Source organism: Dermacentor variabilis, chromosome 3, assembly GCF_050947875.1.
Source record: "Dermacentor variabilis isolate Ectoservices chromosome 3, ASM5094787v1, whole genome shotgun sequence".
Taxonomy (NCBI): domain Eukaryota; kingdom Metazoa; phylum Arthropoda; class Arachnida; order Ixodida; family Ixodidae; genus Dermacentor; species Dermacentor variabilis.
The window spans coordinates 229,346,758-229,365,573 of record NC_134570.1 but is presented as its reverse complement, the minus strand read 5'-3'; the positions used below and the strand labels follow the sequence as shown (position 1 = coordinate 229,365,573).

The following is an 18,816-nucleotide window of genomic DNA, read 5'->3' as shown; positions in this document are numbered from 1 at the left end:
TTCTGCAAAAGAAGAGAGCGGCAGTCCTCACGTTTCTTGCGAGTAAAAAATTTCTGCGCGACATACCCTGCCATATATAATGGATGAGGCGGTCATCGTTCCTTTCCTCCACATAAGCCCGGTGCTGTGCCGGAGTATTGCTAGCCTTTCCTCTACCAGCGTCAGATTTCCAGCTTCACATAACTCGTCAATTGTGACGCAACGTCCCCTTCCTTGTCAGAATTATCAGGTGAGTGAAGTAGCGATACCAAATCTTTACTGACCTCTGTGTTTCCTGTTTGCATTGTCTTCGCCAAGATGTAAAAAGGCAATTCAAAACAATAAAAATTGAGACGGCGTTGGGCGATCGTTGGATCCGCACGACTACTTCACAAGAAGTTCTCCAACATATATTGGCTTAGTCTAGATGTAAGTAGGTATTTAAAACCCTCTCCTTCAAGTATTCTATCAGGGCCAAAGTGCTGCACAATGTCACACGGAGCCCATCTACCGCCGACTGGCTCAAGCCGCAAAGTCCTTTTGCAATGGAAAGCATATTTAGCGCCAGCGAACAAGGACAGAAGGGAGACGACACCACTATGCGCTAACTTCAACAACTTTATTTCCAGGAAACACCCGCCTATTTAACCCATGCACAGTTAAATAGGCGGGTGTTTCCTGACAATCAAGTTAAAGTTAGCGCATTGTGGTATCGTCTCCCTTCTGTCCTTGTTCGCTGGCGCTAAATTTGCTTTCCAAGTCAGTCTACCAACACGCCCAACAAATGGCAATCCTTTTGCATGTGACTCCCAACGAGACAGAAACTCGAGGAATTCCTTCAGAGCAAGCACATGGCAAGCGCGCTGCAACTGGCCGCAACACACGGAGAACGCGTCCGTACAGCCCGTGCGACTGCAGCGCTGCCGCATACATCCGGGACCTGTCTACGCTCCCGGCTTCAAAGCAGTGCGTGGCGCGCTGCGCCGTCTGAACACACTGCCCCTATTCTAGTACACTGTACCTTCGTGAAAAATCCAGAACGCGGTTCCTGCTCGTTTGTGGTGCAATCTCGGAAAGGATTTCTTTCGTCTACTCCCACCTGTCCGATCTAGAGACGCACGAAATATCTTGAAGATGGTGCACTACCGTAAATGGTCACTCGATAATATCGCCCTTGAATACAGCTCACTTTTGAACATTATATTTGGTTGTTTTAGTGCGCCATCGCGGCATAGTACCCACGAAAGCCTTTGCCAATCAGATCTTGATGGGAAATGGTTGTGCTATTCAGCTTCGTCAACTGCAGTTTACATGCTTTGTGCGCGTTGGCTGGTCCGCATCGCACTTGTTTCGATGTGCACGCTTTCGCTCTGAAAGGCAGGACAGAAAATATGTGTTCGGTCTTCCTGTACTCAGCGTTGCCATGCACTGCCGTTGCTCGCGTTCCAGTACGTATGCGAGCACCCGACGGCCACGCAACGCATGGGCATTCGTACAACAGCTCAAATCACGAGCACAACAGGTAGAGCGCACGCCGAGAGAGACAGCCGTCAACTCGCAAATGATGAACAAGCAATGCGCCTGGTTGCCTACACTCTAAAAAAAGTTTACACCCTTTGGGGATTATCTTGTCCCCAAACAATAATCGTCATCGGCCTTGCTTGCGCTTCCTCTCTTGAAAACTCGGCGCTCGCTACTTTCCTGTCGAGAATGCTGTGTGAAGCTGATAAGGCGCAAGCCGTTCGCAACGAGGAAGTACCGGGCTCGCCGCGTGAAAGAAAGGGAATGCGGGCAAGACAGATGACGATTATCGTTTGGGGACAAAGTACGACCCGAAGGGTGCAGGCGCAAGATGGCGCAGCCTAGAGAGGAACGGCTGCGTACGGTGCTTCAATATTCGCCATATCCACATCGCTACAGCTTCGCCACCAGGTGCACGCGTCGTCTGCATAGGCGCTATTTAATAGCTGCTAGTAACAAAATTAGGCAATTACCAGCCCTTACGGCGTTGCAAAGATTAGTTTCAGAGTATGCGCGTGGCTTCTATAGTGAATTTAGCCCAAGTGAATTTCGCCTTTAAAGAGCAACAAAGAATGACAAGGTGTTACCTCTTTACACGAGAGAAAAGCGTGTTACCTCATCCTGGGATCGATCACTGCCCGATGGTCGCTGCCCATTCGGCAGGTTCCGGCTGGATGGTACGCCGTCTTCGGGAATGCCAGTGCCAGGCAGGCCCAGTACTCGTCGCTGTATTGCTCGTGCTCCTCGCAGCCTGGAAACACCTCGCTCCACACGCGGCCGCCTATCTCTGCGAACGCCTTCGTCCTTGTGATGTTGTGAACGAACTTGAGACCTGCGATGTGCGCGAGGATATCGATAGGACAGTGCAAAGCAGATCGACAGGGATCTGCAAAGGTCTGAGTGGACTCGCAAACCGTGTGAGACCGCATACTGCTACGATAAAAGCTCGAGGCGTTTCAAAATAGTGTAGCGTACAGCGACCCTGACCCGAACAGGCTTTGGCCCTGCGGTCACGTTGCGGCAGCCCGTCCTGCCCTGTTCTAGAAGGGCTTTTGACCCTCCGTCTCCACAATGGAAGACACCGCTGTTAACAACCGTTGGACCGCCACAAAAACTCTTTAGGTCAAGATGGCTACGTATTTTTAAGATATCGTGCCGGCAATTGTGTCCTTTTGGGAAAGGGAACAGCAGCATCCGGCGAGCGTACCTTCTACAATGACCTTGACGTCGTCGGGGTGCGTGTAGTAGCCGGAGACGATAATCGGGGGATCCTCAGGATCCGTGGAGCGCAACTTGACGTATCCTCTCGACTTTGGCCGCGTCACAAAGGGGATCATGTTGACTGCTGGCTCCCCGCGGTGCGGCAAGATGTACTTGTCGTAAACCTGAAATGCGCAGCGCGGTGAAATCTTTTGCAGGAAATAAAGGGATGCTAAAGAGAAAAATGTTCATCCCTGTATTAGTAAATTAGTCTTCTACAATGTCAAAAACTCAACTTCTACCTCGAACTCAAAAATGATCTCGGTAAGACAGAAGTGGCGCGAAAAGAGGAAAGGAGGTGTTAAGAAAGAGCTATTTACTCTCAGATCGTAAACTTTTTAGTGTTCAATAGCCTATTTCATCCTGCTCAACATGGCTTCCGTAAAGGTCTTTCATGTGAGACTCAACTAGCTTTATTTCTTCATGATCTAAATTCTAACCTCGACTTGAACGTACCTGTAGACAGTGGCGTAGCTAGGTCGTCTGGCACCCGGGGCCCATAGGTCTTCTGTCACCCCCCCCCCCCGGGTGTAGTAGAGGAAGTCGAGGATATTAACAAATTCCGGGTGTCTTCAGACGTATATGGCACCCCCTCCCCCCATGTTGCTACGACACTGCCTGTAGATGCCAGATTCTTAGACTTTGAAAAGGCATTTGACAAAGTTCCACTCCTAAAGCTTTCCCGTCTCTGGCTTAATCCAATTGTACTAGACTAGAAACGTAGCTTTCTCACTAACAGGCGGCAGTTTGCATTTGCTAATACGCAGTCATCTAAACGATCTTCTATAATTTTGGGCGTACCACAAGGCACAGTTCTTGGACCACTACTCTTTCTAATTTACATTAATGACGTTCCTACTGAGATCTCTTTTCATATTCGATTGTTCGCCATTTATCACCATTTATCATTTATTCAACCTTAAGGGCCCGAAGGCATTACATAAGGGGGGGGGGGGCGTGCATCAAAGTCGAACAGCTTCATAAGAAGTTACATAATAAAGTGCACATTGGCTGTAATATGTACAAAAAAGACAATTTCAAAAAAGAAGAAAACGGAACATATACACAGTACTAACAGGGCGCTAAATAAATAGATGTGGTATTCATGTGGTTATGTTGGCATTATCGAAATCGTTTAGTTTTTCGCGAAATGTTTTGCGTTCGCTGCACGAAACAATGTCATCCGGGAGTGCGTTCCAAAGTGTTATGGCATGGGAGAAGAATGAGCTGCTCATCGCCGTCGTCCGGCACTCTATCGCCGCCAAGGGGCGAGTATGAGATAAACGGGATGATGTTCTGAACGGGCGTTTTTAAGAAGGCGTGTCCTGAATGGGAGAAATAAAAGAAAGTGTGAAGAAGGCAAAGACGAGAAGTTACGCGCCGTGAAGCAAGCAATGGCAGAGACAAAATTTGTTTTAAGGTGGTTACGCTGATATGTCTTGAATATTGTGACGTAATGAAGCGAGAAGCGCGGTTTCGTGTGGCTTCTAAGTCATCGGCGAGATAAGCTTGTGAGGGATGCCAGATGGATGATGCGTACTCAAGTTTGGGTCGCACATAGGTTAAATATGCTAGTTTTTTTTTTATTTCAGACGATGCAGATTTTAAGTTACGTCGTAAATACCCTAGTGTGCGTGAAGCTTCGCAGCGAATTGTTTGGATATGTTTCACCCATGAAAGTCATGGCGTCATATGAACTCCTAGATATTGGTAAGTACACGTGTTGTAAATAGGAACAGAGTTGATGCGATAAATGTGGTGTACGGTGGTGTGTTTGCGCGTGAAAGATATTACCTTGCATTTAGTGAGGTTAAGAGGCATGTGCCATTTTTCGCACCAAGAAGCGATAGTGTCAAACTCGTGTTGTAGGGCGATTGTGTCGTTAGATGTATGAAGGGGGTTATAAAGAACGCAATCGTCTGCAAAAAGCCGCAGCTTCGTTGATATGTTAGTGGGAAGGTCATTTATGTAAATCAAAAACAATAGAGGAGATAAACCTCCGCCTTGGGGAACCCAGGAAGTTACACTGGTAAGGGTTGACTGAAAATTGTTAGCATACGTAGACTGAACGCGTTCTGTTAAAAAATTTTCAATCCATTTGATAATCTTGGGGCGGATACCGAGGGAGGATAATTTCGCAAGGAGATGGTTGTGAGACGCGCGGTCAAAGGCCTTAGAAAAATCTAGAAAAATTGCATCTATTTGAAGGTGATCGTCCATGTGTAGTAGTAGGTCATGGGTAAATTCGGCAAGTTGAGTTTCGCAAGACAAACATTTACGAAAACCGTGTTGTAAAGGGTAAAAAAAATTGATTGATTCTAGGTAATCCATTAGGTTAGATGCTATAATGTGCTCAAGGAGCTTAGATGGGACACTGGTTAGAGAGATCGGACGGTAATTAGTAGGGTTATCGCGCGTTCCTGCTTTAAAAATGGGAATTACCTTCGCTTTTTTCCAGTCGTCGGGAACGTTTCCTGTGTTTAAGGATTGATTAAATATAAGGTACAAAAATTTTGTAGAAAGAGTTATAGTACTTCTAAGTAATTTCGTGTTTATGTCGTCGCAGCCAGCCGAGGATGATATCTTAAGAGAGCGAATCAGATTAGATATGCCATCCGGGTTTATTTGCACTTTAGGCATTGTTTTTGCCGAGAAGCTAGGTAAAACTTCCATAGTGCAGGGATTAGGGACGTGAAATACCAACGTGTAAAATTCATTTAGGGCTGCTGCGGAATTATTAGGGCTTATTAATTCATCATCTGAGTCAACGAGATTTATTTCGTTAGTTTGTTGTTTCGTGGAGATGACACGCCAGAATTTGTTTGGGTTTGAGCGAAGCATTGTAATCAGGCCAACAGAGAAGAATTTGTCCTTGGTCTCATTTATTGCTTTAATATATTCAGTCTCACAGGGGCGGTGTCGCTCCCGTGCTTCTGGACTATTTCGACACATAACATCAACGCATAACTGACACTTCAGACAAGGATTTGCTTTAAAATGACCTAAAACTCATTGAATTATGGTGCAACGAATGGTTGATGTCTTTAAATAATAAAAAAAAAAACTACCTCACTAGTTTCTTTCCATCGCAGGCAGCATCACCAACCAGAGAAATACACCATGTACGGCTCCGAAATCTCATCCGTGGACTCATATAAATACCGCGGCATAACCTTTTCAACTACCCTAACTTGGTAACATCATATCATTAACTCAGCCAATGCCGCGAATCGAACCCTCGGTTTTCTCCGTCGGAACCTGAGACTTGCTCCCCCATCAGTAAAATTATTCGCTTAAGTTATATTTGTCCGCCCTAAGTTAGAATATGCATGCTCTGTCTGGCATCCTCATCAACATAACCTATCTAATACACTTGAATCAGTTCAAAACCGTGCAGCCCGGTTTATTTATTCTGAATATTCTTATCATGCAGGCGTGTCTGAAATAAACACCTGTGTTGGTCTTACTAAACTAGAATCACGACGTGATACTTCTAGACTGTGTCTTTTTCACAAATTCTATCATTGACCACTCCAGATTTTACCTATATTACCAGCTCATTGTAAGCCCAGCGGCACCGACCACAGAACAGCCGTGTATCCTGCCCCGGCGCAGACTGCCTCCCACCTGCAATCATTTTTTGGGAAAACCGCAAGGGACTGGAACGGTCTGCCTGCCGACGTCACGCCCCACTGCGACGCACACCACTTCCAGGCAGAGATTTAGGTGCACGTCAAAGAACCCCAGGTGGTCGAAATTTCCGGAGTCCTCTGCTACGGCGTGCCTCATAATGAGTAAGTGGTTTTGGCACGTGAAACCGCATAATTTAATTTATTCACTTCAAGGCTGCTCTCTAATAACTGTTTTGTTGAACTAAGCCCATCCCTCATATAATACCCCATCTCTGGGACCTTCGAGGTATAATAAATAAATAAATAAATAAATAAAGATGGGCGGCGACGATGCTTTGAAGGTCAGCCCGCCATGATGTCATGGATATTGACGTCCCCTACTCGAGCATGGTTAATCTTTTATCAATAAAGGTGAACTATAGATTACGTTCTATAGCATTCAAGGACTGAACAGGGCTTGCTCCTGGAACATTTACTGAGCCGGTAAGCCCCAAACAGGAAAACATACTTTGAAATCCGTGACGTCGCACTGACATGCTGGCGTTGGGGTTTCGACGCAAAATATAAAGAAATAGAATTTTGCCCTGCATTTTCTCTCGCAATAATGGAGCTATTAGTCCAAAATTAGCGAGAATGGAGTCTTCGAAGACAAATTTATCTGTACAAACTGATTCAGTGGCTATATTTGTGTCCTTTTAACATTATTTAATTCTTGTTAGATGTGCTGCCAGAACCCGCTTATTCTCTTCTACGAGAGACGTCAGCCGACCCAGTCGCCCCAAGGTCGGTTTCTGGCTTGTTAAAAGGCAAAAGTTGCATAAGTGACTAGGAAATTTTGAAGCAAATGAATGACGGGGCAGGCAGTGCCACCACATTGGCCTCGGTGACGGGTATTCCGAGGCCTTTTACATTAATGTCTCTCGTTGATGTGATTTGCTTTATTCAAGAACGTTGCGGCTGCGGTTTCCCGGTCGACGACTGTGGTTGAAAACCGTATTTGATGCTCCGACACGTTGTTTCGCCAAAATATCCCGCATTCAATTCGATCGCTACATCACACGGGTCGCGCCGTATCGTTAAGCGTCAGCGACGATTCTTTCGTAAGGTCTTGCGTGAAGCAGTCCCTTGCAGATGCAAAGGCTGTCTCTGTGCAAAGGCTCTCGATGCTGTCTCTGTGCGCAGCTGGCTGCCGCCAGTAAAAACTAATAGCGAGCGTAAGCACACGTTGTGCGACCCGTCGGCCGTCTCCTGCCAACCGCAGCGCGCCAACAATTTCAGATCAGTTTCGACGGAATGAACCGTCGCACTCGACGCCCTACGAACAGCAAACTGCCCTCGTATCGTTGAACGATGGTCTGGGCGTCTGGATTGCTGCACTGAATTATTCAGAGTTGACTGCGTATGACCACGCCTTCCACAGAGCCCGCGCTGCCGACGGGAGGATTCCTGACCGCTTCGATCACGCCACTCGAGGCGTTCACCCCTATCACCAGTCACAGCGGCATAAAAATCGGCTACCATTTGTTTCTGACACAAACTAGCCGCTTATAGAATAAATTTGCTGTGTGATGTATGCTTATCCATGCGGCATATGCGTGTTATATTGGTACACTATTCAATCACTAAAGTGGCTTATACCACGTCTTGCGTTCTTGACTAAGTGATTGCTAAGAATTTGGGAATGGCAGCCCGCAAGCAAATGTCATGAAACATAACATTCACAGCGCACGCCTTTTATCTTATATTTTCTCAGACTATTGAGTATTAAACGTGCGCAGCAATAGCAATGCTGAAATCTGAAAGTGATTTAATTTTAATGGCGCGGCTCCTCGCGGGCAGCGTAGTGGCGCCTGTGCGACGTCATTACAGGCCCTACACGGCGCGTTAAAGCTTTCAATTAAGGGTGCCAGAAGTTTTGGTGCACCCGCGTATGTCGTGTCCGCGTTAAACTCAACCACTGGCCCGCGTTGCGTCAAAGCACTGGCTGCGTCAAAGCATAGGTCGGGAACAGGGCGGATCGTGCTGACGCGCAGAGATTTTGCCGGCTGCCGATGCTAGACGTTCACTGACGCGCGGCGACGCTTCGCCGGCGTGCACCAATCAGAGACTGCGATGCGCCGGCGCTCACCAATCAGAGGCTGTGAGGTCTCCGGCTTCTATGCCTATGATGCCTATTGGAGGCGAGCTCCACCACTGGAAAAGCTGAAGCCACCGCCGGCGCGACGTGGCATGAGAGATCACGTGGATACAGTGACCGCGTCGGCTGCTTCGGAGGCGCCGAAGCGAGCTTAAAACGAAAGTTTAAAGTCCCAGCTGCGCTGCGGTTCTGCTTAAGTTGTGAAGTTTATTACCGCCTTGGGTGTCTGCTTGGCAACATTTAAAAGTACTATAATAGGTAGTGGCTGCCTTCGGAGGCGTGCAGCATGGTAGGCTACTGCTCGGTGCCACAGTGCCGGACGTACGCAACGGAGCCCGGTGTCAGCCTTATTTACACGTAGCCACAGGACAAGGAGCGGCGTGAAGCTTGGCTCGCAAAACTTAGAACCGGCAGACAGCCATCGGCTGCAACTCGGGTGTGCAGCAAACACAGACGCGAGGAAGATTTCTGCTACGGCGCCGGGACTGCAATGTTCGGTGCGTAGCAGAAAACACGCACTGAGACGCTCGCTCGCGCCCGCTGCTCGGCTAATATCATGACGGTTTGGTCTATGAACTTGTTGATGCTAGATACTGGCAAGTTCACTGGAACGGAAAGGGAGCGGTAAAACGCACACTAAAAAAAGGCATGGCATATGGTCATCTTTGTGTTACTAATTAATGCGCTGGCTTACGAAAAAGAAGCAGAGGGAAATCGCACGCTGACAAGACCCATAAAGATACAGTGCGACGCAACTTGAGAAATAATATTGAAATGTCCAAGAATTTAGAAGACAAAGGAAGATTCAATCGTTGCGACGGCACATCACAGTCGCCGTAGGTGTCGAAGTCTCTAGACCGAAATTATTTTTGAACAGTTCTGATAGCGCCCACGCAACAATGGTTGCTAGTGTACTGTCAAATGCTCATTTGCTGCAGCCTAAAGTTCACGGCACGGTGCGAAAACGCGCTCACAGCGAAAGCAAAACATTGTGTGCGTACATGCATGCAGACACGCAGTCGGTCGCTGCGAACCCGTGCGATCGCTGCATTGAGGCTTCATTCTGTTATGCTCCATTTGGTTATACAGACAACCCGTTGTATATAAGAACATATTTCACGTAGTTTACTTTCAGCGCTTGCCTAACTTTAACACTAGAAGCCGGTTCGGGAGACTCCATCGCGGCGACCGCGGGTAGTGGTGTTCGCTTTACGTATTCGGTAAAGAGATAGCGTCTGTAAACAATTCTGTGTTTCCTGGTTGCCCATGATTATAATATCGACAGTCTAAAGCTTCCCCCGTTTTGAGAGTACTTACGTAAATGTCCAGTAGGGCTGCCGAGTGGTGTTTTTATAGAGCGCCGTAAGCGAAGCCTATGAGGAGCGCGCCGCGTGATCCCTCATACCACGCAAGTGAGGCGCTTCCGACAGATGGCGACTCCGTAAGTCCTCGCCCCGAATAATGATCAACGATGTGGTGTGGTGAATGAACCGTGTCGAACTTGGGGTGGTGAACCGGGGCGTGTTTCGTGGAGTCTCAGGTGACTCAGCTTTAACGGACGAGCTATGCGCTGTTCCCAGTGGCGAAGATAACTTTCGAAAGCGAAAGACACGTAGCCTCGTAGACATGTAGACACGTAGCAGTGCCATGGACTGCTAAAACATCTAGCCAAATCACGAGTGCCGCAATGTCTGTGCATGGCGTATGTGTATGTTGTCGTGCTCGAAACGAATGGAAACATGCTTCCGAACTCCAAGTCTGGATAAGCATCATTTGCTCACCGTAGATGTTGTTTACGTTACGCGTAGACCTAGCGCGTCAATCGAGTTCATAACTGGCGAGTGAACGAGGCCAGCTGAGAAACTCTGTCGAAGGAAATGAATTTTCAGTTCCGTTTGGCGCTGCAGCGATTTAAAAGATGGCACTCCTGACTTCGTGTGATGTGTGGTGTGGTGAATGAATCGTGTCGAACTTGGGGTGGTGAACCGGGGCGTGTTTCGTGGAGTCTCAGGTGACTCAGCTTTAACGGACGAGCTCTGCGCTGTTTTCAGTGGCGAAGATAACTTTCGAAAGTGAAAGACACTAGTAGCGAGCAATGGAAAGTACCTACGTCATCAGCCATGCCATCAGTTTCATCTGACAGTGCGCTATTCTATTCGGCATGTGAATTCAGTTCAGTACAGCATCACAGTCTACCTCACTCACTTTTTTCAAGTGAATGGGCTAGCTAGGGATAAATCGCTCGTGCAGCACTCAAGAACGTTGACGCACTGAAGGAAATATGACACAATGCAGTCATGTTTGAGTCCGTGTGTCCTTATACTTGAGTACTGCAATAAGAAATTATTTGTTTGCAATATGTGCACCATGTGCAATGCATAGGAGGACCTGCATCATACAAGACCTATGCATGCAGGCGCGTATACCAGGATTGTTTCGATGCCTACTTGAGAAGCAGCACATACTGAGTCAATGATACTGTAATTGGCTTTTGATCTTCTTTTTATATATTGATAGTGCATCGCGGGGAAGGTGAAGAGGTGTCATCAGTACTTAGTGCAGTATACGTATGCTTAAAAAGGCTGAATCTCTTCAGCTTCCACTAAGATGTTTCTCGTTAGGGTACTATAAACTGTATTAAGGAAAAAGATCAACTCAAAACCAAGTTCCCAATGCATCGTCGCACAATGCGTTCAATTAACAAGTTAACACTTCCACTGCAACATTAGGCCGGTGTATAACATACGGGCTTGAAGTAAATACGTTCAGTAAAGGTGGACGAGTGGGCCTACAATAGCAAACTTTGTAGTAGCACTGCAAAATGTGCTGCGATGCGTATCAGCCACAACAAAACTGCTGAGTGTCCAGCCTACTTCCTCGAAGGCACACTCCTATGAAGACTGCTCGGGCGATTCTCATCCTGAGTGTAACATTCAGCCCTTTTCTCGGCTTTTTCGCATATGTCACCAGCACTGTATCTAAGCATTGTCGCATACTTGGGTTTGTGTCCCGTGTCTCGCGTCCCTGTGGACCTGAAGTTTTTCCGAGCACTCTACACTTCTATCATTCTGCCACGGCTTCAGTACTGCTCATCGGTATAGTCCCTGTACCAAACTCACGTCACTGACAAACTTGATTTTGTTCAGTGGTGCACAGCACGCATCCTCTTCTCCCGTCTTTTCGGTGGTCGCAAGCTCATGCCAGCCTACGAGGATTGCCTCAAAGCCGTAAGGGGCACACCCTGCAATACCAGCGCAACATTGCATTAGTCTGCCTATTCTGCAGGGTGCTTGACGGCTGTCTGGACAGCACTCATCTTTCTTATTCAGTCCGTCTGAACAAGCGATCAGCACAGCCTGAACCCCATCAGGCCTGTACGGTCCGACACCGCAACTCCATGCTTATTTGTGGCGTACACAGCTTTCTCCCCCCCCCCCCCCCCGGCCATTCGGACTCCCTATTCTTGCGACCAGACTGAATTGGCACTCCTACGTGGTGTGTACCCGTCGACTGTGTGCACGTGTGCCGTGCTTTGCGAATGAGCAAATGTGTGTGTCTGTGTGTGGGGGGATGTTTGTGCACGTGGAGGGGGGGAGGTGTCTTCTGCACCCTGCAAATTCCTGCTGTAGCTGGCTTGCTGACGCTCTAGCGTCTGCAAGCCAGCCACAGCAGGAATTTGCCACAGCAGGAATAGGCATCAGCCTTTTTTAGTCTTGCGGGCTGTCTAAAATGCCATGTTACCGCTAAGGTTATTCTTATTATTATTATTATTATTATTATTATTATTATTATTATTATTATTATTATTATTATTATCACTACGACAACACTGAATATGTTGAGGCCAGCTTGACATGTAATTCAAAATATTTCTGGAGCTTCGCGCACTCTCACTGTTCTAAAGAGAGCGCCAATGATTTATGTCTTCTTCATACAAATGGTGATGTTGTCTAAAACACTGCTGATGGCTTCGCAGAACATTTATGTTCCGTATTTGGTGTAAAAGATGCTGCAAGTAATCTTCCTTCTCAGTCTGCACGGTGTGTACACTATCACTCAATGAAGACGTTTGCAAGTGTTTGAAGCGCCTGATCAAAACCTCACCTTCCTTGTGGTGCTGATGGTATTTCTTTTGTAGTGCTTAACCCTTTCAGATGCTGTCTACTAGTGATAAGAACACTTTAATAAATGAACAGCGTGGCCTTGTGTGCCGACAACTTAAAACTATTTGAGACTGTCAACAGTGTTCATCACGGCATCAACCTCCAAAAAGACATTTTTTCACTCTCAAACTGGTGCAGAAACAATAAGGTACTCTTAAATGCTTCCAATACTATGGCATTAGGTTATGTGCGGAAAACACACCATGTTCAATTTGCATACACCCTTCGGGATTCTCCACTGCCAAGGGTCGATGAAATGAAAGATCTTTCATTATGCAAAATAGAAGTGAGGCGTGCAGATAGGACACAAGAGTAGAGAAGTGGACAACACGAACGCCGACTATCAACTGAAGCGAAAAAAGAAAGAGACAAAACTCATCTGCGCATGCTCAGGAATGGTAACACCACGTGTCAATCGGGTACACGTGCCGGCCTACGTGAGAGATAACTTTTAAGGTACTTAATCTCTTCCTTATGTAAAGTAATCGAAGGCTGACTCACGCATGCACTTCCACCATTATAGATATGCCATGCCTCTACCATAAGACGCGTATCTTCATTCTTATGCCTGTACAATATCGCGCATTCATCTAACTCTGGCGTGCAGTTACAATCTCGGCAATGTAGCGAAAGATTAGAAGGCGATCCACCGGTTAACGACCTTTTATGTTCTATTAGCCTCTGATTGATACACCGTCCCGTTTGCCCTACGTAGAACTGGCCACAGCTAAGGGGTATTTTATAAACCACACCCATACGACAGTCAGTAAAACAGTTGTTCTTATTGTGCTTCACTGGACAAATATCTGTTCGTTTTTTGCCTTTTGCCCGCTCCTTTTTATTCTTTACGGCAGCGCATATCTTACCTAGCTTATTGGGAGCAGTGAAAGCAACATTAACATCATATCTACTAGCAACTTTCTTAAGCCTGTGCGACACTGAATGAATATACGGAATAGCCTATACTCTTTTTTTGCTATTACTGCTTTCTGTAATCACGCCCGTCCCTCTCGAAACCCACTTCTTTAGGCGCTCAGCCACAGTGGCCACCGCTACACTAGGATACCCTGCTTCTAATAGGCGCCGGACCTGCGCATTAAAACTGGCGCTCATTTTGTGCATGCAGGATCTGGTGAGGGAAGACTTAAGGCACGACATGGCAATTCCGTTTTTTACTAATTTAGAATGCTTGGATTGAAAGCTTAGCAACGGCTTCGAAGATCTTGGGGAGTACTGCCAACAAACATGATTTTGTTCGAAGATAAAGGAAATGTCAAGAAACTGAATTACGCGTCGCTGAGGAAATTCCTTGGTAAACTTTAATCCTCCCCCATAAAGTTTAAATTGCTCACTTACTGAGGTAGCAGCGGAATCAAATTCTTCCCTATTACAAAAAATCAAGTAATCATCAACGTAACGAAATATCTTGATAAAACTTCCACCTAAGGCTTTCTCTAAGCAGTTGTCAACCTTACTCAGGTAAATGTTGCTAAGAATAGGGGCAACCTTTGAGCCAATACAAATGCCTGATTTCTGCAGAAAAACGCGCGTATCTGAATTTTGTGTATCTGAAAGATCTTAGTGTGTACTTCGATAAACCGCTAAGCGTCTCTCCACACCCCCAGAAAGTCACACAACTTGCACTTCACACTCTTCGAATTTTATGCATATATTGCATGATTTCCACTCACCTGTTCCGCTTCTGGAATTGTATTCTGCTGTGTGCTTTCCACTACTAGAGTATGCCTCTTGTAGATGGGAGTGCAACGTGAAAATCCAATTCCCAGAATAAACTGATATCTATCTTCAACCACCACTTTTGCCATTCTGGCGACCATAATTCAACCTTCTCAAATATACCTCAACCTAAACCTCTATACTCAAGACTTAATTCATCAGACCTTCTGCTCCTGTGTAAGGTGGTCAATGGCATTATCCATTCCCCAAAGCTTCTTGGTCATGTGCAACTGTTCGTGCCGCAACAGTATACCAGTATACCGCAACAGCCTGGTGTTGCGTTTCGCCTGCGACACGTGGTTTTGCCGGCGCGACTGCGGCGGGGCGGCAGACATTTTGGCCCGATCGTCGTCGCCGCAACGCTCATCGCCAGGTGTTTCCAGGCGCGACTGCGGCGATGCGACCGCAAAGGATCACCCTCTCATTCCAGTCATTGTGCCCGAACCAGGCGAAGCGAAAGCAGGGATCATCCTCTCATTACAGTCATTGTGCCCGACCGGCAGCGCTACGACAGGGTGCTACGAGATCGTGCTCGACATGGTGCTACGGCAGCGCTACGACAGGGTGCTACGAGATCGTGCTCGACATGGTGCTACGGCAGCGCTACGACAGTGTGCGTCACCATTAGCCCATTGTACAATCACGTGCTCGTCAATTGAGGGGTTCCTTCTTGCCCTCAACTGCGAGAGTATAAAAACAGCTGCCCCCGGACGCCAAAAGGAGGGCTCCGATTTCTTCTGTTGAGTGAAGTGCTCTCCCGTCTCTCTACTTCGGTCAACCTGACCGCCAACTCTTTGCGATGTTAAAATAAACAAGTTGTTTTGTTGTTACCAGTCGACTCATGCTTTGCCGGGACCTTCGGATGCTTCCAGTTGTACCCCAGGCCGCCAGGCCAACGCTACCCTTGGGGCTTGCGACCCAGGTACAACCACGGGCGTCAGCGCCGAGTTCCCAACAGATCGTACCAGCGGTGCGATCCAAATATCTGGTTGGCAGCGGTGAGATCGCCTCCGACTTCAAACAACTGTCTGCCAGCGGTGAGATCGCGACAACGGAGGCCAGCAGCGAAGAGATGCAGTTGACTGTATGCTGAGCAGCTCATCGACGATCCGGGAGCAGTGCAACGAGCCCTGTGTGATGACTGGTTGCCTGCAGCGGAACGACTGCGCTGGACTCTTGGCTGCGAGGTTTGGTGAGTGCGGGACTTTCTTCTTCTGAGCTTTGCCAGGCTTTTTGTTAGTGTCAGAAACAGAGCTGGTAATTGTGGTTGTCGTTGCTGCCGGGTTAGTTTGCGGCAAGACAATAGTAAGCAGTAGAGAAAGCAGCATTCAGAGCAGCCATGGATTTGAAGTCGTTGCGCAAACCGAAATTGTTGGAGCTTGCAAGAGAGTTGGGTCTGGATGTCTCAGACAAACTAAGAAAACCTGAACTGCTAAAGGCTATTCTTGAGTTAGAGGCTGAGGATGACGAGCTGTCGGAATGCCTTGAGACTATGGAGGAGAGGTCAAAAAGACAGGAGCGCGAACTTAAAGAGCAAAAAGAGAAATATGAGCGCGAACTTAAAGAGCAAAAAGAGAAACAGGAGCGCGAACTTAAAGAGCAGAAAGAAAAAGAAGAGCGCGAACACGCTTTGGAAATGAAGCGTCTCGAGGTAGAGATGGAACGCGCTCGTAATGGAAGTCAGGCACACGGTGCAGGAGAACGAGTATTGTTCAAAATGACTGACCTGATGCGGCCGTTTAAGCTTGGAGAGGACATTGGTTTGTTCCTGGTTAACTTTGAGCGAACGTGCGAGAAGCAGGGGTTCTCTCGGGAAACGTGGCCACAGCGCTTGCTCACTTTGTTACCCGGCGAGGCGGCCGACGTAGTCGCTCGCTTGGATAGAGAGGAAGCAGAGGATTTCGACAAAGTAAAATCGAGTCTGCTAAAAAAGTACCGGCTGTCTGCGGAGGCGTTCCGTCGGAAGTTTCGGGAAAATGAGAAAGGCAGAAGTGAGTCATATACAGAGTTTGCGTATAGGCTTATGTCGAACATGCAGGAGTGGCTCAAAGAAGAGAAAGCGTTCGGTGACCACGATAAAGTTCTGCAGTGTTTCGGGCTAGAACAGTTTTATAGTCGGTTACCGGAGAACGTGCGATACTGGGTCTTGGATAGGCCAGACGTTTGTACGGTGGCTAAAGCCGCTGAGCTAGCCGAGGAGTTTGTGACGCGTCGGGCTCGCGGAGCTAAGGACGGTCAAAAGGGTGAATTTGGCTCGAAGTTTGAGAGGCCGAAGTTCACACCCATGAGAGCAAAGGGGGACACGCGTAGTGCGGATGCGAGCGAAAGCAGTCCGACCAAACGTAAAGAGACGGCGGCAGCCAAACGCAGAAAGCGGTTCGAGATGAGGCGAGCGCGCTTGTGTTATACGTGCCAGAAGCCGGGTCACTTTTCGGCGCAGTGTCCGGAAACAACACCAAAAGTTGTGTTTTTTTCAATAGGCAGCACTGACGAGAACATGAAGCTTCTCGAGCCTTACATGCGAGACCTCCTCGTGAACGGGAAAGAGTGCCGAGTGCTTCGCGATTCCGCAGCTACGATGGATGTAGTTCACCCGTCTTACGTAGAACCCCATATGTTCACGGGCGAGTGCGCATGGATCAAGCAAGCCGTGGAAGCTCATAGCGTGTGTCTGCCGGTAGCAAAAGTGCTTATTGAAGGACCTTTCGGAGCGCTTGAGACGGAGGCGGCAGTGTCATCTATGCTGCCACCCCAGTACCCGTACCTATTTTCAAACAGGTCCGATCACCTCCTGCGCGAGAAGGGGCTTTTGTTTGGTGAAGCTAGTGTTCAGGCCTTAACCAGGTCGAAGGTTCGGGAGCTCGCTGCAAAGGCGGTAGTTGCGGGGCCGACGTTATCAAACAACGAAAAAGGGTCAGAGGCGCAGCAAGCTGATATTCAGAGCACGCCCGAACTGAATAAACTTGAGTCTGTAACGTTAAAGGCGCCAGATACTGGAGAGGAAACGCCCGACACGGGAAAGTTAGAAGAGCTATCTACTGATTTGCTCATCGCGCCTACGTCAGACGGACTTGATAGGTTGCTAAAAGTCAGCCGGTCGGCTTTGATAGCCGAGCAAAAAAAGGATGGCAGCCTGGAAAACGTGCGCTGCAATGTCAAAGAAGGTATCGCCAGGAAAACTGCGCGTTTTGTGGAAAGAGGTGGAGTCCTGTACCGGAAGTATCTAGACCGCCGAGGAGTGGAGTTCGATCAGCTGATCGTGCCTCAATGCTATCGTCAGGATCTGTTGCGCTTGTCACACGGGGGTTCGTGGTCCGGACACCTAGGAGTTAAGAAAACTAAGGACCGTCTCTTGCAAGAGTACTATTGGCCAGGGTGTTTTCGGGACGCAGACCACTTCGTGAGGTCATGTGACACCTGTCAGCGGGTGGGCAAACCAGGGGACAAATCGAGGGCGCCGTTGAAATTGGTACCTATCATTACGGAGCCTTTTAGACGGCTCGTTATTGATACTGTGGGACCTCTGCCGGTAACAGCCACGGGGTACAGACACATTTTGACTGTGATCTGCCCAGCGACAAAGTTCCCTGAAGCAGTGCCGCTTAAAGAACTCAGCTCAGTTGAGATAGTTAATGCACTACTGTCCATATTTGCGCGAGTTGGTTTTCCTGCGGAAATCCAATCAGATCAGGGCACAGTGTTTACTAGCGCTTTGACGACAACTTTTCTCGAAAGGTGTGGGGTAAAGCTGCTACACAGCTCAGTGTACCACCCACAGTCGAATTCCGTTGAGAAGCTCCACTCCGTCATGAAGCGCGTGTTGAGAGCGTTGTGTTTTGAACATCGAACTGACTGGGAGCTGTGTCTGCCTGGGGTGATGTTTGCTTTAAGGACCGCGCCGCATGCGGCTACGGGGTTTTCGCCAGCTGAACTGGTGTACGGTCGCTCGCTTCGATCTCCGCTTCGCATGCTTCGAGAATCGTGGGAAGGTAGGGGCGACGACCCAGTCGTGGTGGAGTACGTGCTTAAGCTCCTCGAACGCTTAAGAAGGGCACAGGAGTTGTCAGGTGAAGCAATGACAAAGGCCCAGCAGAGGGCCAAGGTTTATTATGATCGGACAGCCAGGGCCCGTCGTTTTGAGGTTGGCGATGAGGTCATGATATTGCGCACATCGCTAAACAACAAACTAGACGTGCAGTGGGAGGGCCCAGCACGAATTGTTCAGAAACTGTCGGACGTTAACTACGTGGTAAGTCTGCCAGGAAAGCGGAAAGCACAGCAAGTTTACCACTGTAATCTGCTCAAACCTTATAGACAAAGGGAAGCAGTGGTGTGCATGATGGTAAACGTTCCTGAAGAGCTTCCGGTCGAGCTTCCGGGACTAGGC

General features: G+C 48.1%; 1 protein-coding gene across 1 annotated transcript in view; it reads right to left on the bottom strand.

Annotated features, from left to right (window-relative positions):
- Positions 1 to 18,816, bottom strand: part of LOC142576691 (glucose dehydrogenase [FAD, quinone]-like) — a 178,289-nt gene that overhangs the window by 34,201 nt on the left and 125,272 nt on the right. Inside the window, exons 9-10 of the mRNA XM_075686922.1 lie at positions 2,708 to 2,885; positions 2,116 to 2,332 (exon numbers count right to left, since the gene is read on the bottom strand). Of these exons, the coding sequence (XP_075543037.1) occupies positions 2,116 to 2,332; positions 2,708 to 2,885 (395 nt within the window). The remainder of the gene's footprint in view (positions 1 to 2,115; positions 2,333 to 2,707; positions 2,886 to 18,816) is intronic.